The following is a 21,371-nucleotide window of genomic DNA, read 5'->3' as shown; positions in this document are numbered from 1 at the left end:
GCAGCTTCCGAGTCATTTATAAAAAAGGGACTGGTGGTGATGGAGACATCTGCAAGAGCTGGTTCTGCTTTGAGGCCTTCCATCCCACCGCATAACCAGCTACACTAACAGTTTAAATTTTTTAAAACAAAAAACCTAACTTTTTAAAAAATATATAAGATTATACTGCAAGACGACAAGACATTAGGCAGGAAGTTAGATGCATACATATTTATTTTCACAAGCACATAAGCTAAATAATTTATACAATCAAAGCTTTACATAGAAAATATAATTATTTGTGGAATTATACTATCACAAAACGGAGGAACCAGCCAATATCAACACATATCTTGCAGTGACCTAGTGTATGTTGTCTGGACTACCTTAGATTAAATGCATATACTGTAAACAGATATTGTTCACGTGCAGAATTAACTGTGCAGCAAAAAATAAAAAATAAAATAAAAATAATAATAAAAAGCTCACAGCACAGTTTCGATCAATTCAACAGCACGTTACTATGGCAACACTCCCAGTTTCCAGTGTGGGTGATACTGGCCAGTTTGGCTCAAATGTGGCAGTCGTGTGGAGTTCTTCAGCCAATCTGATTGGCCGAGGAGCTCCGTGTGACACTTTTGAGTCACCGATGACACAGATAACCGTGTCGCTTGGCGAGTGCAGGTCAGCGCAAGGGTAACTGATGCAAGCGTATTGAGCGGCATGCTTGGTTTGGGCTTACTTACTCTCTGAACATCTTTGCCAGGCATTGCACCTTAAGCCCTGGGTCTGGCCCAGGTGTTTCCCTGTGAAGCATCCCTGTCACACAGCGACTCTGACCCTCAGCTTCCCCAACCAGGAGCGTCATTAAGCTGGAGGGTAAATATTCAGCTTACCTTTGCATTCCTCTCCCTCTCTCTCCTCTGTCTCTTTCCTTCTCCTCTTCTCTCTCCCTCTCCCCCTCTCTCTCCTCCTCTCCTCTTCTCTTCTCCCTCTCTCCCTCTCTCCCCTCTCTGTCTCTTCCCTCTCTTCTTCTCCCCCTCTCCCTCTCTCCTCTCTTTTCCTCTCCTCTCTTTCTCCTCCCGTAGCAGCGCTCTCAGGCTCTCTTTGGGCCTAAGCCCTGCAGTGGTAGTTGCTGTGGATCTGGGGGTTGATCTGGCATGTGACAGCCAGCAGGTGGCGCAGTACTCTCTCCCGGTTGGAGCGGTAGCTCTTGGTCATGGACTGGATCTTCTGCTGCGTCTGCTGCTCCACATCAGAGGAGAGATCGCCCTGAGACCCCAACACCTGAAGGAGAGAGAGAGAGGGAGGGGTGAGGAGAGAGAGAGAGAGAGAGAGAGAGGGGGGAAGGGGTGAGGAGAGAGGGAGGGGGGAGAAAGAGAGAGAGAGGGGGAAAGAGGAGGTATAGATATTCCCACAGACCCGCCCACTGCTCACACAGACCCCGCCCATCGCTCACACAGACCCCGCCCACTGCTCACACAGACCTCGCCCATCGCTCACACAGATCCCACCCACTGCTCACACAGACCCCGCCCACCACTCACTGCTCATACCGTGTGCTGTTTCTGGGCGAACTCTCTCTCTCTCTCGCTCCTGTACTGCTCGATCTCCCCCTGGGCCTCCTCCTTGGCCTGCCGCAAGCGCCGAGTCTTCCCTGGAGGCGAAGACACCACTTTGCATGCTGGGATTGCTCTCAGATGAATCGCATGCACCAGTGCCTCAAGGCGACTGGACTACTCAAAACGCTTTTCCTATGGCCACTATTATTTGTTAATTTTCCACCTGTATCAAGGGCATAATTTACGAGGGAATAGAGGGGTTTTTACACCCCCCCCCCCAATATTTAAAAACAGGCCACATAATCACTCCAAAAATACAGCATGATGAACACATAATAAAGATGAGGATTTCACGTTTTGTGATTGGGATATACTGAATATCACCTGGGTGTTTGTCACGGAAGTCGCAGGTGCCACGGATTCTGTGACTTTTGCCTTTTTTTTGCCATATCCGTGATTTCCATCGTTTTTAGTGCTTCCCGAGATTTTTCAGCAGTTTGGGATGGCAACTGTCAATCATAACGTGGCCTGCCATGTTATTTGTATAAGCCTGCACAATTTAACAACAGCCTATAGCCAAATGCTGGGAGAAACAGTGGGAATACCCCGGGATTAAGATTGCTTGTCAGCTGTTGCATTCAGATGCTTGACCGCCCAAAACACTATTTACTGACCAGTAATCTGTAATCATTTCACCAGAAATGATCATTTCACAGCCGTCCTTTTAAAAAAAGCATTCTTCTGGGGGGGGGGCATGAAGGACCCCCTTAGGGAGTTGTAGTATTCGGGGTCTATGCAATTCAAGCCCCCCAATATTGAAACTAAACTTACGCCCTTGGCAGGTGTATCGGTAGTTAATCATGTCGTTTTATAATGCCGCATAATAATGAACAGTTAGTAAACCTCTACTATCCCTTATGATGAAATATGATTGTCGTGCCGCGCCATACAACAAAAGCAATTTTAAACATTTAATAGAAACACGCAGCACATAATGCTTACAGTAAGCTACACAGGTAGACATTCTATGTTATATACTCAAATATAGCTATTTACCCACCCTTAACCTTCTAAAAATCAGTATGGAAATGGAAGTTTGTGAAATCTGATTTGTTACAGCCAGTATTATTAACCAGCATTATGTTACTAAGGGGAAAATGTACTTTGAGTAAAATATGCTCCATAAGAGCAGATTTATTAATGTTACACTGTGCAGTACTATGTGTACCGTTGGTCAGAAGAAGCAATTGAACTACTACTTAATTGGCAAAGGAAAATCAGGCAATTACTTTCGTGGTCCTCTCACTTTAAAAACCCAATTCAAATGACCCAGGTATGTTGTCCACAGCTGTTCCTTATCTGTATTTGGAATAGCCCGACCGTTATGTGACATACGTGACAGCACTGTAGCCTAAATATGACGTTGGCGAAAAAGGGTCACGAGACCATGCGAACGTGTGTAGGTACGCAGTCGCAGACTACTGAACTGTGTACGTTCTTATACATGTCTGTGAAGCAGACTCATGATAGCAATGTAAGCGCTATTTATACTCGGCAATACTGACGTAGCGCACTGCCGAGCTACTTGCAGACTACACGGTGACATCTGACGGTAGTCCTATCCACAATTTCCTCGAGTAGGCTATATGTACCAGTAACTGATTTCCATTTGATAAAATCGTTTAATGAGTTTCCCACGTTGAAAACAACGTGTTTTTGTCAATTGCATTAGTTAGAATATGTATCTTCGGCCATCTGAATGTCGACACAAATATGGTCGAGGAGGCTCATTAAATTAAAATCCGAGCGCATGTATGTTTTATTTATCAATTTACTGAAATGGCCAAATCAATGAGTATGCGTTTTGGCATGACACAATTACCATTTAATTCTCACGCTAATAATCTAATGGTGAAAACCCCTTAATCGCACTTACTCTTTCTCGCATCCGACACTTTCTCGGCGGCACGTTTCTCCGCTTGCAGGAGTTGCTGAATACCCTGGGACTGGCTCGCCATTTTCGGCTGATCTTCTTTCCTCTCAGATGTTTTGATTCGTCTCTCCTCGCGTCGCAGTTTCTGCGCACAACTCCTGGCGCTTTCTAGACTCACGCGCACACGAACCAGGAATGACGACACGGCGAGCGCGCAGCCTGACGCACTCGACGCCGTACGCTCACATTAATAATGGATGGAATCTAAAGCTTTTTAAATCTCATAATCGCAACGTCCTTCTCAGTAAAGGGGGTTAACTCACCGTTACCACTCACCTGAGGTGATGCACAGCAGCCGTTTTGCGCCGGAACACTCGCCGTGCATAAGCTTCAGCGGATGCTGTCGTCCTGTCTCGTTTGGCCCGTGTTTGCTGCTTGAACTTCATTAATTATCTGATTCATGTATGGATTCACATTCGGGAAATTTGCTGTCACTCTGGTCCAGAGTGACAAAAAAAAAGCATACATCACGGTTAGATCAACAAGCTGAGGTGACATCATCATCATCATCATCGGCGATCACTCGGGGTCGAGTATGACTGTCCTCCTTCAGGGTCATTGTGGGGCTTCAGGTGGGCGAAGAGGCCGATCCTGGAACCACATATTTTGGCGTAGTGTGGGCAGGGGTGAGTGGTAGTTGTGCGTGTAGTCAGGGCCTTTTTGGTGGAAGCTCTCTCCTTCCCGAGTCTACGCTTGTCCTGTGCAGCACAGCGGAGGTCGTTGTCATAGAGCGCAGCTCCTTTACAGACTATATTTCTCCAGGTCTAAACTGACAGTGGCAATCAGTACGTAAACTTACGGCATGACTTTAAGCGCTGGAGGGATACTGAGGGTATACTGCTTGTAGAGTACGGGCACAGTGTCAGGTGTGTCATAGACAGGTCCATTAAAGTCAGAATAAAAGCCCAGTGTTCAGGGTTACAGAGGCATATCATTCCCACCGCATCTTAACGGGCACTGCTAAACCTCAACGAAGAAAAAAGAAACATTCAAATAACATGTTAAGTTAGCAATTAATTAATTTATTTATTCATTTATTTGTTTAAATCTCCAGGATTCTCCCACCCCAAAAATATAAACTCCCTCGTTTATTTCACAAAAAAAGAAAGAAAAAGGAGATAATTCCATTGACTGCATCAAAGTAATTGCTCAATAAAATCAAAGTAACAATAATAAATATGATTATATTCACTTTCATAATTATAATGGTAATAATGATTATCGTTAGAATATCGACATTCATAACAAATCTTGAGTAGAGAGGCGATTCACACTTCAATAATCACTCTGTCAATAGATATTATATTTACACTTGTCCCCTGGGTGCCCGTCTTCTTAAAAATTGACACGGGGGGGTGGGGGTAGTTCTGAGAGATAGAGGTGAGGGTCATTTATGGCTTGTCAAAGGGGGGTGAGTAACAGATTAAAATAGTGTGATTTATAGAGGGGTGGGTTTTTTGGATTTTCTGCATACAAAGAAATCACAAAGGTGGTTTGGGGGGAGGGGATGGAAAGCTTGCAGGTAAAGCTTAGCATTACTCGATTGATCCAAAAGTTATTTATGTTTCATTTGCGTAAATTAATAAATGAATAAATATACTAATAACTAAATCATGTCCAATATGTGTTCTCCGAGCATGTGGATGTGTGGGTCGAGGCCTGCTTTATGGATCTGGAGTCAAGTTGACGTCTATGGTAGATAAATGACGACAATATGAAGTCAAACAGAGGTTTTTGTTCAAGCCCCCTCCACCCCCGAACCCCCGCCACAAAACTTTCACATACAATCAGCTCCTGCTGTTAATGACTAGATCCCTTCTATACCTTCCAAATGTCTACCCCTGGGAATGAGATCAGAGGTGTGTAAAGTGGCGGCGGGGGGGGGGGGGGGGGGGGGGGGGGGGTGTATATATAATCCTCCCATGTATGTGCTGCTGGAATACACTCAAAGGGGGGAGATTGTGGGGGGGGGGGGGGGGCTGATAATTACCCAGGTAACCCATGCGGTGCCAGAGAAGCGGGGAAAGGGCAAAGTTTCGGGGAGCGAAACGTTATCTGAACAAAATAAACGAAATCGTTTAAATCACAGCTTGCTTCAACTCGGAAAATCATGGACAAAGTGAAGCCCATCAAATTGTAATGTTTGTTTGTGTGTGTGCATGTGTATGTGCTGTGTGTAGCTGTACCTAAAAGGAAGAATTAATAATAACAGGAATTGGATGACTGCAATGACAATGACTTTAAAACCTATATACAAGAGCATAACCCTCTAAAATTCACTCCCCTCAGCGAACGAGTGAAAGAGAAACAATAGAAAAAATGAAGTGTGTGTGCACCATGTGCATAGGTGTGTGTGTGTGTGAGTGCATGAGTGTGTATGTATGGGTGTATGCATGGATGTATGTGTGTTTGTGTGTCTGTACAGTTTGTTTATGTGCACCATGTGCATAGGTGTGTGTGCGTGCATGTGAGTGTTTGTGTGTGTATGTATGGGTGTATGCTCGGATGTATACATGCTTGTGTGTGTGTGTATGTTTGTATACAGTGTGTGTGTGTATGTATGTGTGCAGGTGACCGTGTTTTTGTGTGTGCGCGCGTGCGTGACTATGTGTGTGTGTGTGTGTGTATGTGTGTGTGTGCGTGCGTGAGAGAGAGAGTGTGTATGTGTGTGTGTGTGTGAGAGAGAGAGTGTGTATGTGTCTGTGCGAGAGAGAGTATGTGTGTGCGTAGGGTTCAGACCCAGTGTGTGTGTGTTATGTGTGTGTGTGTGTGTGGGTAAGAGGCAGTCAGTCTGCTTGTGTGGCCTCTGTCTCTGTGAGTCTCCAGGACGGCTCCATGAGGGTCTGTGTCCCCATCGCCGAGTGTCTCTGTGTCCCTGCAGTGTTGGAGTCTCACAGTTCACCCTGTTTATTAAGAAACACTCACACACACACTCATACACACACACACACACACTCATACACACATACACACACACGCAGCAAGAGGAGGAGTAGAGAAAAACACACACACACTGTATGTACATACATAAGACATCACCCATCATCAATATGTACACACACATCCTGTATATACACAAAAGACTGCACACACACACATGTGCGCACACACACACACAAAGTGAGAAATGAAGAGGAGACCACACACACTGTATATACACACTTAGACTGCACACGCCATTAATATGTACACACACACACACACACGTCCCGTATATACACTGAAGACACACGCACGCCAAGCACACGCATTCGCTCGCTCGTTAAAAACACAAAAAACTCAAACGACAATCTCTCTCTCTCTTCCTGCTCGCGAGCTCCACAGCAGGAGGAAGAGGAAGAAAGTACAGGAGGAAGAGGTGGCTGAGCAAGCCCAACAGCTGCTGAAAGTCCAGGGTCTACGCTGCCCCCCCCCCCCTCCCGCGCCCCCTCCACACCACTTCAGCAAAGAACTGCCCTATGGCCACGCCCCTTCCATCCACTAGGGGGCACAATAAAAGCAACAGGAAAAAAAAACTACATCTGAGTAAAAGAAGCAAAGTATAAAAAATAAATAAATAAAGGAGAGCCCATCCGTCCACGTAGCGTCCTTCTCCGGTCACAGGCGAACCAAAGCGCCCAGTGGGGCCCTCCCAACCCCGCCCCCACCACCGCCAACTCCACTGCACCACCTCTTAAAAAAAAAAAAAAAAAGAGTTCCGTTTCTCCATTGGAGTGGACAGATGGAGGGATTAAACAGAGGGAGGAAAGGGAGAGGGAAAGAGGAGTGTGTGATGCTGCAACGTCCAAATCGTTGGAGGGTGGGTGGTGAGCGGATTAAAAAAAATAAAAAAACCAATCCCTTTTTTATTAATCTTGGTAAGATTCCACCAAAAAAAAAAAAATCAAAAACAAACACGAGAACATCCCAAATGTCCTTAGCGATTGTCACAAGAGAAGTCCTTCGGCTTGCTTCTTTCAAGGAAACAAACAAACAAAAAAAAACTTCCATACGTAGATATATCTTTGAACTCACTTTTTTCAGTTCCTTGTTATTGTTGTCATTATTATTATTATTACTATTATCATCATCATCAAGAAGAATAAATATTTTATCCAAAAAGCATCCTAAAGTTAATTCAGCGTCCTTACAGTAAGAGATACAACAAGGGAATCAGAAACAACAAATAATAAATGTGTCCATCTTTCTTCCCTGGCTCCCACAGGATTCAGGGAAGCCAGACTGTTTTAAATGGATAGTGTCTTTGCAAGTCTGTTTCCCCCTCACTCAAAGAAAGACAAGAGAGTTAGAGAGTAAAAAGAGGGGGAATGAAATAAGAGATAAAGAAATAAATAGATAGAGATATGAAGGGAAGATAAGCGTGAGGAAAGCAGAAAAGGGCTGGAGGGGTAGAAAGAGAGATGGAAACTTGTGAGAAAAGAAGGGAGAAAATAAGGAAGATGTGACCTCAGTCACCTCTTGGTTAGACAAAATGGATTTGGGAAGGAGATAAAGAAAATGAAAATATTTTTTTTCTTTTAAAATCCATCCCTCTTACCCCCTGTAGCTCTTTCTCTCTCCTTCGTTTACAGTCGTTCTATTGCCTCCGTCCAAAAGAGAACAACAGCTGAACAACGCTGCCCACTGGGGGAGCTTTTGTCTCATGCCTTATTGGCTATCGCACCATGTAGCCAATCACAGAAGCTGTTCTTCACATGCTTAATGGACCACTGCACTCTGTAGCCAATCTGAGAAGCTGTTCTTCACACGCTCAGTGAGCCACTCCCCTGACGTGTGCAGAGAATGGCCAATAGTCTTAAATATCCAATTGAATATCCAACCACGAGAGTCAAAACACGCACACACACAAAAAATGGTCTTGCCAATCAGAGAGAGAGAGTCAGGGAGGGACTGCCCCTTCAATTTGAATCCTCCAATGACGTGGCTTCCTGCCGTGGGTGGGTGGGTGGGTGGGGGGGGTTGATCACTGAAGCCGGAGCATCCAGTGTTCGGTGGGGATGGGAGCTGCGCTCGTGCCTTGCCCCACCTTCCCCTTCCGTCAGCCAATCGGATTGCGGTAGAGGACTCCTGCATGGAGGCCAAGCCAGTTGGGAGTCTGCCTGCACTGCATCAGCCAATCAGGTTCCAGAGTGGCCCCCACGATGCTGTGTGATTGGCTGAGGGGAGAAAAAAGGGAGACAGAAAGAGGGGGGGAGGTGTTTGTTGAAATGGTGCCCAATCATGGCTACTGATCCTGTGATAGACAGACTGACTGTCCAATGGTAGTCACCCAGTGTGTGTATAAGTCAGTGTGGCCTAATGTTGTAGTCAGTTTGTATTTAGCTCTGAGGCAACTACTTGTTTACCTGAGTCTCTCAATTCTGCATCTGAGGTATATTAATAACAATGAGTAAGTTACAATCGTTGAAACTGTGGACCCATGCTCCTGTTCATTGCGGATGACAAAATCACACAGAGTTCATATTTATTGTTTGTGGAAACTCTTGTACCCTGTAATGTAACCTTTTCACTCAGAGCCAAAGTACTTTGCAAAGTTAAAGCATTTTCTGTGCTAAGGTAGCATTAATGTATAGCCATTTTTGGATAGCCTCCTAAACAAGGTCTTCTTCGCTGAGCTGGCCTACGCCACTGTAAAAACACGGGAGTCTGGTGGTGAACAACAAATCTTGCAGGGTAATCCGCGTTCCCTGCGCTGGAACCAGTTCACTTATGTATGTCTAGCATCAGGTGGGCGGCATTACTGTCCGTTTAGTCAGTCATGAACTCAAAAAGCAAAAAAACATCCTGATCGGATCACAAGTTCGGAGACGAGAAGAACTAACTCAACACAACACAATGAAGAACTAAGTCAACACAACACAATGAAGAACTGACTCAACACAACACAACGAAGAACTAAGTCAACACAACACAATGAAGAACTAACTCAACACAACACAATGAAGAACTAACTCAACACAACACAATGAAGAACTAAGTCAACGCAACACAATGAAGAACTAACTCAACACAACACAATGAAGAACTGAGTCAACTTAAAATTATTCTGTGATGTAAAAGAAAATGGTGTTTGCTTCACAGTAAGTCACTGTCCAGGTCATTAGAGTGTTAAAGTGCTCTCAACAGTCTTTGTTTTATGTTATCAGCTATTAGGTCTGAATTCTTTTTTTTTTTCCATGTAATATGAGTTTTATCCTAAAAGAAGTACAGAAAGGTATTTCAGTAAAATCAGTCCCTTCTTTCTTCCGGCATAACTAGTAAGACTGGCATGTGTACATGCATTACATGATTTAAAAATCACTATTAAATACGCTTTATATGGCATCAAATTATCAAAAGACAAGATGGCCTACAATCAAGCAAGATATTTTTACTGAATGATAAAAAAATAAATACTGTAATGAATATCTGATATGAATATGCTTTGTGCTTCTCCAGACAGCTGCTTGACTAGCTAGCCAGTTAGAACTGTGGCGAGTGGTTAATGGGGCGGGACATTCTTCTAGAAAACGTGGCGGCTAATGTCTCGTTAGCAACCATAGCTAACTGATTACTATTACCTAGATGGATACAGGCTTGTGAGTTAGGTAGGTCATATGAGAATAAATGAGGTTAGAGATATATAGCTACCTCAGAATAACACTTCTGCCTAACACTAGCATCGCTGGCTTATTTAAAACTGATTGTCCAACAATTATGAATAAGGCATTTCTTAATTGCTCCATGATCCATAAATATCTACAAATATCCATATACAGTAATCGGGCTCGAATCAGCTATGAAAGCTAACTGCTCAGGATAAGCCTCAGGTTTGAGTTTTGCGTCAACAGTGCAATAAAGTGAAATATATTCTATTAAACATCTAAAATCTTTATAAATCTCTCTAGTCATCTTTGCCATCTTTGTTAAAAAAATAATCTGTCCAGTTTTTATCCTTTTCAAATATAAATTCAACTCTCAGATGTTTTTTGTTTTTTTTTAAATGTAAAAACAAAAACTTATGGGGCTTATCGTTGCATTATTGTCATTAAATCTGTTAAATCTACGCACTTACACACAAGACAGGACACAAACACGCGTACACTGGAACACGGAGGGAGAATCGAGGAACAGCGAAAAACACAAACCACGGAGAACGTGAGCAGTAGAACCGCACCCTAGCGCTCTCACCACACAGCCTTTCTGAACCCAACGTGGTGAGGCACCTCTGCTCTGCGCTCCCGTGTCCAACAACCTGTCTGAAATATCTCAACTCTTCAGGCACGGGCAAAAAAAAAACCCCCCCCGCAGATTACGGACACATTAAAACAAATCATTCGCTATCACGAAATACGAGGAAACAAAAGTTCTTATTCTGTATGACGGTATGTTTTTTTTTTTTTACATTTTTAAACGGCTGACAAGGAGCCTCCCAGAAAATACTCAGGGATCTAGTCTGGGAGGGAGCCATTTTTATTTTACCGCCGAAGCGTTTCAAACGTGTTCCAGGCCCACAGGCTGTGTTCCAGGCCCACACCGGGCTTCGTAGGACACAGTCACACCCTGCACATCCTGTGCAGCGTCCCGATCGACCAGCTAGCACAAACAAGGTCCTCACAAGGTCATCGGGGTGTTGTGACATTGCCGTGACATGGCAGCAACACTGTGAGGACACTTTGTGTTAGCTGGGGGTACTGCACTGGTCATGGCATTGACCTCCTGAACCCAACCCAAGCCACGCCTGTTTCTGCCCCCTACTGCTCCGACAGTGAAAGGCAGCCACTCGTGTCTGAGCCTTCCGTCACTCTGGATCTTCATCACCGAATTTTGAAGTCTTCAATTAATTATGCAAGGGTACGCAAATTCTCCTTCTTTAAAAAAAAATATCAGAATGATTTTACACTGTCTTCGGTTATTAAAATTCGGTAGCCTCAACTGGTGATTTAGCAATCCACTATACTTGAGGAGAGTCATCCTTCCCTACAATCGCATCACATTAACTTTTAATTGCTTTTAAAAAATGTTAAAATTAATTGTAGAATTTTTTTGTTTAAGAAAATCTCAAATAAGGCCGCTGATCAGAATAACAAAAGAACCCTCAACAACTCCACAATCCCCAGAAGAACTTGTCAATATTGTTATTCTGGCTCTGGCTAAGCAGTTCTACGCCTCTTTGAAGAGTAGGTTTTTTTTTTTTCTTCAAAATTCCAAGTGCTTGTTCTAGAACGCTTTCAATTACCAGTAGTGATTGTGACATCAGCATTAGAAAGTTTGGTAAAGAGCATTCTAATCACGTTGTAATTCTACACACACACAAAAAAAAGGGTTAAAGGGAGTTCATCTGGGTCAACAACGCATGGCTGCCAGTATAGAGAATGGCGCATCCACCATCTTAGTACCTCTTTGTCTTTTTACCTGTCCTATAGGTGAGGGAACCCTAAGGAATGGCCGACGCTGCATTCAGCACAAAGCAGCGGAGTGATGTTGCAACATCCGCTCAAAAAGCCTGGCATGCGCGCGACTACCTCGTCTGGACCTGACACCTTCCATCCAGGCTTCACCTGCTGCTGATAACAGCACTGGGGGGGGGGGGGTTCCATCATGAGGGTTGTGACCCAAACTTCACACATCCTGGCTTTTGCCATCCAGTGCAGATCTTTCCACCCGCGAGCTGCGAGACAGCGTCGCTCGACTCCCGGAGCCGAGTCCATGTGGATCCCGAGTTCCCCTGCCATTAAAAACCTTTCTCATTCTCTCAAACCTTTCTCATTCTCTCAAACCTTTCTCATTCTCTCAAACCTTTCCGCATTCTCTCAAACCTTTCTCATTCTCTCAAACCTTTCCGCATTCTCTCAAACCTTTCTCACTCTCTCAAACCTTTCTCATTCTCAGCCTGTCTTCTCTGTGCCTCCCTGGTCACGAAACCGCTCATTGTGGCCAGCCGCACGCCAAGACTTCCCCCAAGCCCTGAAACTTCACTGAGGTTTGGTTAAATCAGCCATTCAAAATCCCTCTCTCTCTCTCTCACACACACACACACACACACACCCGCACACACGTGCACACAGATGAATGTACCTACATAGATAGTGAGGACACATGAAACAGATCTACATTTTTTGGGGGAAAAACATGGTGTTCACAGGTTAGACCAGCCTTGGTTCTGACACTGAGAAGAGAAAGCTTTGCTCAAGTCCGGCCCAGTAGAGTCCAGTCAGGGCTCCACACTAACATTTGTTCCAGGGAGCACACTTGCTCCTAAGTTGAAAAATTTAGGATGACACTAATGCCATCCCCGTTAGTAGATGTGCTCCTAAATTGCTTTTCCAGTTAGCACACATCAGTTTTCAGGAGCAAATGCTCCTAAAATGTGAGCACTGTAGAGCCCTGCCAGTCCAGTAGAGTCCGGTCTGGTAGAGTCCAGTCCAGTCCAGTCCAGTCCAGTCCAGTCTGGTAGAGTTCAGTCCAGTCCAGTAGAGTCCAGACTGGTAGAGTCCAGTCCAGTCCAGTCCAGTAGAGTCCAGTCCAGTCCAGTAGAATCCAGACTGGTAGAGTCCAGTCCAGTCTATATTCATTACTGTAAGAACATCACACAGAACCCTTAAAAACTCAGCTATTTGCCCTTGAAAATTATATGTAATGTCAATTATAGAGTAAAATATAAGGTAAGAACATGGGATAGATATTTTTTAAATGCATGCCAATATATATATTGCATATATTACAAAATATATACTTTATGGCTATATGTTTATATATGTGCAGTTTGCAAAATTACATTTTAGGATGCTAGCAATTTCATCACAAATTCTGCAACAGATGCAGAAGTGGTCATAATACATGTTTTCTAATATATGCAGTACTTTTTTGACATACGTTAAAGATATATTTCCTTTCATAGCATTTCAACATATATTGCACTTTTGAACATGCATTTGATATTACTATATAGGGGCCATGAAAGCACTAGGTAGTGGCGGATCAGTGTGTCATGGGGGGGACACTGAACAGGGCAGCGTCCCCTGCTGTAAATAGTTAAGAAATGCACCCACTGTCCCAGCTTGTTCTTTAAGATACTCAAAGGCACTGAGAGAGCCAAACCATGTGACCACGTCACCGGCCAATGGAATTCCAGAGCTTCCCTGAGCGGGACAGGAAATGGGCAGTCCCTCCTGTGCCCAGGGAATTATGGGAAATGTATGCACTTTTCCGACTGTTTGGAATGACCGTGGAATGACTTAACTGCCCAGTCCCGTTTGAGACATAAGCCTAGTTGGAGGCAAGTAAAACTCGCAAAAGCGTGCTGTCTACCCTTTTTGTGTAGTTGGCGGGATGGTACTGTATTGTCCCTAAATCATCACTGGTGACTGATGGGAGTACGCCAGGAAATCTACCTAATTAAGTCACAATGAAGGGTCCACCTTCCCGTCCCTCAACTTAGACACTGAGCAGAGCCCATCTGACCATTCGAAAGAAAAGAAAAAAACAAGTGTTGGGAACAGGTGTTTTTTTTAAAAGCCCTTTTGAGATATGTGCGTATAATGTGTGTGTGGAGTGTGCTTCCCCCTCTCAAGTCTCCCCTCTCTCTGTCTTTGGCAGTAAAGAACGTGATTGTTTTTCTGTCTCCACGGGAAAAAGATGCGATTTTCTGGATGGCGGGGCGGAAGGTTCGGCAGGAAATCTTGAAGTTGTTTTTTTTGTTTTCTGCGTGATTCGTCTCCCCCATCAGGTGGCGCTATTGAGCCACTGCCCCTCCTGCCACAGCCGGTCCTGATGCTGCCGTTGCCGAGGTTCCAGTCGCCATGGAGGGCCCTTGGTTGCCGCGGAGCTCTCCGTTCTGATTGAGATGCAGGCGGGGAGGGGGGAGGGGAGGGAGAGCCCCGTTCCAGGGGGAGCTGGTGGAGGAGACGCCCGATCCGGCCGCCACGCCCTCCCCTCCTCCCTCTCCGACTCCTCCACACATCACACTGGGGTCTGCTGGACCCAGGGAGGAATACTGTTCTTCCTAGCGAGACAGAGAGAGGGAGAGAGGGAGGGACAGAGGGACGGAGGGAGGGGGAGAGGGAGGGAGGGAGGAAAGATGGAAGGGTCAGGCAGAGGGAGGGAAGGAGTCAGAGGAATATGGAGCAACAAATAGAAGGAGGAGGAGAAAGGAGAGAACGAAAAATAAATGGAGGAAAAGGAGAAAGAAGTAAAGGATTGGAGATTGGAGGAGCAATGGAAAGAAAGAAAGGTGAAGATAAAAAATGGGTTACAAAACAGAGAAAGATGGATCAAGAGAGACAAAGAGTAAAGGAAAAAGAGAGGGAGAGGAAGGGGGACAGAGGAAGAGGTGGAGGTAGAGGAGGGAACAGGAAAGGTGTAAAACTGAGGGTTGGGACACACTGTTCCCTGTGGCTGAAACAGACTGAGGTGTGTCAGAGGCAGTCCTGGAGGGTCCAACAAGTCATTGGGGGCGGGGGTGGAGGGGAGGGGGGGGGGGTCATCAGAAAGCCAGCGATAAGTCAGCCAGTTCAGGGACAGCAGTCAGAAATCTCTCGGGGCTTGGTTCTGGAGAGCCGCGGGGTCTGCCGGTTTTTTTCGTTTCTGTTTCTGCTCTCGAGTGATCGGTCGAAACGCCTCGTCCGGTTCATGGGGTCCGAACCGCCGACGAACTTTTGAGACGGAAACGAAAAACCAGCTGCGCCCGTGGCTCCCCAGGACCAAGGTTGGGGACCCCCTACTCTTGAGGACTGAGTGGGTAGGGGGCTTTCTGGCGGTGGGGAGGGGGGTGGGGGTGGAGGTGAGTCCCAGGGCGTCAAACAAAAAGCAGTCATCACAGTAACAGCAGCTCTCTTTTACACTGTCATCTGTGAGCACAGCAACAGCACTGGCTCAGAATAATGGAAATGACACAATGCACCTGTAGAATGTGTCCCGTGTTCTCTGTCTCGGCTGGGGGGGGGGGGGGGGGGGGGGGGGGGGGAACTGGGGAAGAGGGGGTCCCACAGGCCCTTTTTTTTTTGGTGAGATGGACCTTCAGAGTGGCCACACAGTAGCATGCAGGTACATTAACAGGCACTAAAGGTAGCTGGGGGCCGTTCACACAGGTCCCGCACATGCACGGACAGGCAAGTTCAGTTCGGAAAAAAAAAAAAAACAATTTTAAAAAAGGAGGGGAAGAAAAGAAGGGTCGCCTTAGCTACATGGGACGCCAGACGAGCACGAAGGCCGTCGAACTGATTAAAGATGCATATAACAGGCGTCAAGCGTGCCAAAAATGACGGAATCCAGAATCAAACCAAACCAAACCAAACCAAACCAAACCAAAGCAAAGCAAATCAAAACAACGTCCTGGCCGCCAATCAGAAATTCCACAATCACGGCTAAAGGTGATTCCTGCTTTTTTTTAAATAAAGGGGTGGGGGTGGGGGGAGGGTGGTCGGGGGGGGAGTTTCGGAATGGTGGGTGTGTGAGGGGTGGGAGTGGGCTGGGTTGTGGGGGTGAGGTCAGCTAGTAAATTTGAGATTGGCGGATTGGGCCAAAGCTTTGATTTGGACTTTTTTTTTTTTTTTTTTTGAAGTCTATTCTTACCTATGTGTGGCGGAGGGTAACGTCATTGCCAATACCAGTCTGTTGTCAGCTATTAACTAATTGTGCATGTGGTCATGTCCCGTCCAGTTCAGTGACGTCTGTATAGGAGCAGTGGGAGAAAGAGCAGTTAGGTTCATTCAGCCCAAGGAGAACCTACAGGTAACAGCACCTTCAAACACCTTTCTGCATCGAATGTCCACGAGCACTGACTCCTCCCCCCTTCTGCTTCCTGACACTAGTGGCGAACTGCGTTTGCATCACGTCTTTTCAGGATTTTGAAAGGAGGCGACCCACCTCGACTGTCACCAATGTGCATACCTGTCAACCCCTTAAGACTGCTTCCGCTGTTTCAAAGCTTTTAAGCCCATATAAATACACACCAAAACAAATTGGACAGACGTTAGCCGGCATGCTAACTTTAAGTAGCACGCTGACTAGCCACAGCTAGAATAACTGTATAGATAATGAGAGTAAACAGACAATGCTTTTGGCCCTGATTTATTCTTGATATTTGTAGCTACTCTATTCCCCCCCCCCCCCATATTCTGTTGCATGATATACAGTGCATTTCCAAAGTACAGAAAAAAAACAACATTTCACAAGGGCAAGCCATATGGGTTGACAGGTATCAACGTGTAGCTCCCGCATAAGCCCAATGTATGGCAGCCATTTTGTGCCAGAACTCTCGCTGCACATCAACAGCGGGGTGGGGAAAAACCCCTCTGTTTCCGATTATGTGGTACTCTGTCCATTTGAAAACATTCAAGTCTGTCTCAGGGAGTTGCAACAAACTTTTTTTTAGGGGGGGCGGGGGGGGATCACTCAAAAGGGAAACTGAGCTGGTCGTGGTGGAATGCAAGGACAATGCCTGGATCATTAGGCCCCATTTTCTGCATGCTTGCTGGATCATTCGATGCCTCTTTAAGAACACTGAAAGCGGTAAAAACAGGTGTGCACCCGTCCTGTAACACACAGCCTGAGCTCAGCTCTGTGGAAACTTAAAAGACGGGGGGCAGAGGAAAAGAACACTTCCAGAAATATGCCTTCCCCATGCTCAAAAAACAATAAAATTAAATAAATAGATCCATAAAAAAAAAATACAGTCACATATCAGCAAATAGAGCAGTTGGCGGGTTATAAACCAGGGTTGAGGAGAATGAAGGGGCTTAATGTGGGTCTATGGGTGAGAACAGTCAATGCAATGGGACCCTTCTTGACACGTCGGTATATGTGACTACAGTACCCATAATCCCTTTGGGCTTTTAAAAAAAATGGTGGACAGGAGCTGGACTGGCTCGCCCACTCGGATCCCTTCTCTTCCCAGTCAGAACCAGATTTTTGAAATGACAGAATGGCTTACAGCCTGACAGACTACAAATAAGTTATACAACAGGGCACAGGAACATTACAAAAAGAACTTCAGACAGCGTCCCCATCCTCTTCCTCTTCCTCTCAACTGAACACCCCACTCCCAAAAGCCATCAATCACTGATGGGGGGTGTGCTGGTGTCTGTGCTGATGGACAGGTAAAATGGCGGAATTTGTCATAGTGATGGGTTTAGCTACTGTAATCCTATACTCTTCCTCAAAAGGAAATTCAAGAAAATGAAACGATGCACGCTGAGATAATAAAGCTACTCACTCTGAGATAATCCAATCTACGCACACTGGGGGGATTATCCAACCTACACACTCTGAGATTATTCAACCTAAACACTGTAAGATTATCCAATTAACATCCGCTGAGATTATACAACATACGCACTCCAAGATTGCATAATCTACACAAGATTATCCAAACAAGACACTCTGAGATTATCCAACTACGCATTCTAAGATTATCCAACCAACACACTCTGAGATTATCCAACACAGCAACCGTAATCAGGTTTAAGTGAACTCACACAGTGTAGATTTTGCTCTAACTCTAGTACGACTAGTACAACTGTGCACTTTATCAAAATGTGCACTGAATAAAACACAAAGCCAGGGAGTAGATGTTTAAACACTGAAGCACACACACAGAGCTATGAGTGCAGATTAAATTGCAGTGTGTGGTCATGCAGTGCCAGTTAGATTTATAGACAGACAGACAAGACGGACTCTCACCCAACTCCTCCTGTCTCATGTCTGTCCATTTATCACAGACAGAATTTCACTTCAAATTTTTAATGCGATGCACACACAAAACACACACACAGAGACACACACACACAGGCACACACACACACATGCATGCACGCATGCACACAAACACACACACATACAGAAATTCACATTCTAGAAATACAAATATTGGAATGCTGGGAGACAGGCATCAGACACACACACACACACTCACACAAACATCCACACACTCTCACAAATACACATACACAAACACACACACACACACATGCACGCATGCACGCATGCACACGAACACACACATACAGAAATGGATTACATTCACACTGTGAAATACTTGTATACGGGGACACAGGCATCAGACACACACACACACAAACACTCACTCACACACACACACAAACACACGCTCACACACACACACACACACAAACACTCATTCACTCACTCACACACACACACACACACACAGAAAACAGAGTAAACATGCAGTCCCGGTAGGATGAGGGGAAGGAATGGTGTTTTGGATACGGAGATTTCCCATAATTCACCTTACCTGGGCTTAGGCTAAAGCCCAGGGAATTAAGATCCGGTTAAATCTGGAGAACCTTGTTTAGCCGAACCACTCACCGTCAGCAGCACCAAGCGGCGTACGCCGCTGCCTATCGAAAGATAAACCATTTACAATAACGTTCCAGAATGTCCCCGTACGCCTGCGCCTCCCAACCTCCGTGCCGCCGTGCGCCGCGTGAAAAAATCTCTCCAAAACATTTAAAAGATCAAGTGACTTTAAAAAAAAGCTTAAATTGAAAAAATCTCATCCACAAAAGCCAAAATAAATCTCATTAAAAGGCATACTCCCAAAAGAACAACCAGGCCCGTACAGGAGAGCCAATGACTATTTTACACCCTACAGTCCACACAGTACTACAGGAGAGCCTGTGACTATTTTACACTCGACAGGCCGCACAGTACTACAGGAGAGCCAGTGGCTATTTTAGACCGCAAACCCACACACAGTACTACAGGAGAGCCAGTGACTATCTTACACCCTACACCTGCACACAGTACTACAGGACAGTCAGTGACTATTTCACACCCTACAGTCCACACACAGTACTACAGAAGAGCCAGTGACTATTTTACACTCGACAGGCCGCACAGTACTACAGGAGAGCCGGTGACTATTTTACACCCTACAGTCCACACACAGTACTACAGGAGAGCCAGTGACTATTTTACGCCCGACAGGCCACACAGTACTACAGGAGAGCCAGTGACTATTTTACGCCCGACAGGCCACACAGTACTACAGGAGAGCCGGGGAATATTTTACACCCGACAGACCACACACAGTACTACAGGAGAGCCAGTGACTATTTTACACCCAACAGGCCACACAGTACTACAGGAGAGCCGGGGAATATTTTACACCCGACAGGCCACACAGTGTACTGAAGGAAGAGGGCTACGGCTGATTGGAGGAGATATGTGTCTCTTTGGAGATGCTGGGGGTTAATTAAATGGTTTGTGTTCAGAGAAGTGAGCTCAGATTTCAATAAATAAGGCATAACGACAGGGGAGTTGTGGGTGTGTGTGTGGGTGTGCATGCGTGCGTGTGTGTGTATGTGTGTGATTGAGGGTGATTGTGTGTGTGTCATTGTGTGCATGTGATTATGTGTGTGTGATTGTGTCGGTTTGGGAGTGCACATGTGTACATTGAGTTCGGTCAGTCAGTCATTTAGTCTACGAGAAGACAGTACTTTCAGTCGCAGAGGGCCCAGTTGTATCTGTCAAGTGTGCGTGCGTGCATGTGTGTGTGTGCGTATGTGTGTGTGTGCGTGTGTGTGTGTCCACATGCGTCTATATTTTTTGACCCAATCTCTGTTCCTGTCTTTCTGTCTGCTCGTCAGTGCACATTTTAGAACGTGTCTGCATTATGTGTCTATGTTTGCGCGAGTGTGTGCGTGTGTGTGCGCGCATGCAGGTGTGTATGTGTGTGTGAGACAGTTTCAAAGGAAAGAATGTGTACTGGAGGACATCGCAAAGTTTATTTAACCTGCCCCCCCCAGCCCCCACCTCATTTTTAACGCCAAAATTTATTTCAAATGGAAAGAAACAGAAGGATGGAAGACAGATGGAGAGCTTGCATAGCAAGTACTTTTAAACGTTGTTGAGCTAACAAAAAAGAATAATAACTGAAATTAAGAACAACAAAACATACTCAAAAAAAAAACTACACACTGGAGTACCACTGATGTCTGAGAGACACTAGCTTAACTGCAAAGCATTATGGGAAGCCTCCGCATCTGTCCGTCTGTATAGGAGTCAGTGTGTCAGTCAGGGCCCTCTTTTCCCGTGTCCCGCCCACTTCGACAGTCCTGGCTCCGCCCCTTCTCACCCCACCCCCCCAGGCCGCAGTCGATCCGGAATCTTCCGAGAATTATTTAAATTAAATATTTTGGCTCCAGATTGACAGACGCAAAAATAAACGTGCTCACAGGTTCCGCAATTTGGGTATACCGTGAAGCCAATAAAGGTACGCTACCATAGAAAAAAATACCCCAAAAATAAATAAATAAAGAAATTAAAAGTAGCTTAAAAAACGAAGTAGAGCGGTCGATTACTTTTCACAAAGATCGATTCAGCAGCTTCACAGGACAGAAACGAGAGCTAGAAAAAATGTCCCGGTCCGGTCTGCTGGCTAGGCCAGTCGATTGGTCGGTTGGTCGGTCAGTCGAGAGTCGGTCGGGCGCGAGTGTGGGTAAGAGTCGGTTGTTTGTTCGTTCGGTGGGTCAGTCAGTCATGGGTCGGTTGGGTGTGTGAGCGAGAGTCGGTGTGTGGCAGGGGGGGTGGGGGGGTGTGTGGGGTGTGACAGACATGGCTGCGTGTGTGCGTTGAGCTTGCGGCGGCATGGTGGGGGGGGGATCACAGATGGACTGATTGGGGTATTACCTTTGTATTCGGGATGGGACGGGTGCGAAGCGGGGCTGCACTAGGATGGACTGAGGCCTCCCCTAAGAGAAATCACCGTATCTCGTAAACACAAAGAGGAAAGACAAGAGGGACGGGGGTGTGTGTGTCTGTGCAGGAGAAGACATGGGAACAGTGGAGGGGGGGGGGGGTGGTGGTGGTGTGCGGGTTGTTAAATAACCCAG

The 21,371-nt window shown here is 45.7% G+C and overlaps 2 protein-coding genes and 1 long non-coding RNA gene across 11 annotated transcripts in view; all 3 read right to left on the bottom strand.

The window, feature by feature from the left end:
* Positions 1-195: 195 nt before the first annotated feature.
* LOC118233102 (V-type proton ATPase subunit G 2-like) lies at positions 196-3,874 on the bottom strand. The gene is made up of 4 exons (XM_035428458.1): positions 3,811-3,874; positions 3,478-3,642; positions 1,536-1,636; positions 196-1,266 (listed from the first exon to the last, which is right to left on the bottom strand). The coding sequence occupies exons 1-4, from the start codon at positions 3,857-3,859 to the stop codon at positions 1,093-1,095; spliced, it is 489 nt and encodes a 162-aa protein (XP_035284349.1). The 5' UTR covers positions 3,860-3,874; the 3' UTR covers positions 196-1,092.
* Positions 3,875-7,176: 3,302 nt separating this feature from the next.
* LOC118232950 (ras/Rap GTPase-activating protein SynGAP-like) overlaps positions 7,177-21,371 on the bottom strand; it is a 122,558-nt gene continuing 108,363 nt past the window's right edge. For 4 of the 9 annotated variants that reach the window (XM_035428215.1, XM_035428213.1, XM_035428212.1 and 1 more), the window contains one exon: positions 13,012-14,518. In XM_035428215.1, the coding sequence (XP_035284106.1) occupies positions 14,249-14,518 (270 nt within the window). In that variant the 3' untranslated portion in view covers positions 13,012-14,248. Of the gene's footprint in view, positions 8,691-13,011; positions 14,519-16,086; positions 16,185-21,168; positions 21,231-21,371 lie in introns of those variants that run through there. The other 5 variants (XR_004766428.1, XM_035428214.1, XM_035428216.1 and 2 more) reach the window with 5 other exon arrangements.
* LOC118232983 lies at positions 9,710-12,931 on the bottom strand. The gene is made up of 2 exons (XR_004766431.1): positions 12,391-12,931; positions 9,710-12,332 (listed from the first exon to the last, which is right to left on the bottom strand). It is a non-coding gene; the product is annotated as an uncharacterized LOC118232983 (long non-coding RNA).

Source organism: Anguilla anguilla, chromosome 8 (genome assembly GCF_013347855.1).
Source record: "Anguilla anguilla isolate fAngAng1 chromosome 8, fAngAng1.pri, whole genome shotgun sequence".
In the NCBI taxonomy this organism is placed as follows: domain Eukaryota; kingdom Metazoa; phylum Chordata; class Actinopteri; order Anguilliformes; family Anguillidae; genus Anguilla; species Anguilla anguilla.
Note: the sequence above shows the minus strand (reverse complement) of the source record. Positions and strands in the feature narration are given on the sequence as shown.

What these genes read in the sequence shown, in the direction of transcription:
- LOC118233102 (XM_035428458.1), bottom strand. Translation starts at nt 3,859, where the DNA reads ATGCACGGCGAGTGTTCCGGCGCAAAACGGCTGCTGTGCATCACCTCA. An exon ending in GCTGCTGTGCATCACCTCAG is followed by an intron (nt 3,643 to 3,810) that starts GTGAGTGGTAAC and finishes GCGTGAGTCTAG; the next exon opens with AAAGCGCCAGGAGTTGTGCG. An exon ending in AGTGTCGGATGCGAGAAAGA is followed by an intron (nt 1,637 to 3,477) that starts GTAAGTGCGATT and finishes CTTCGCCTCCAG; the next exon opens with GGAAGACTCGGCGCTTGCGG.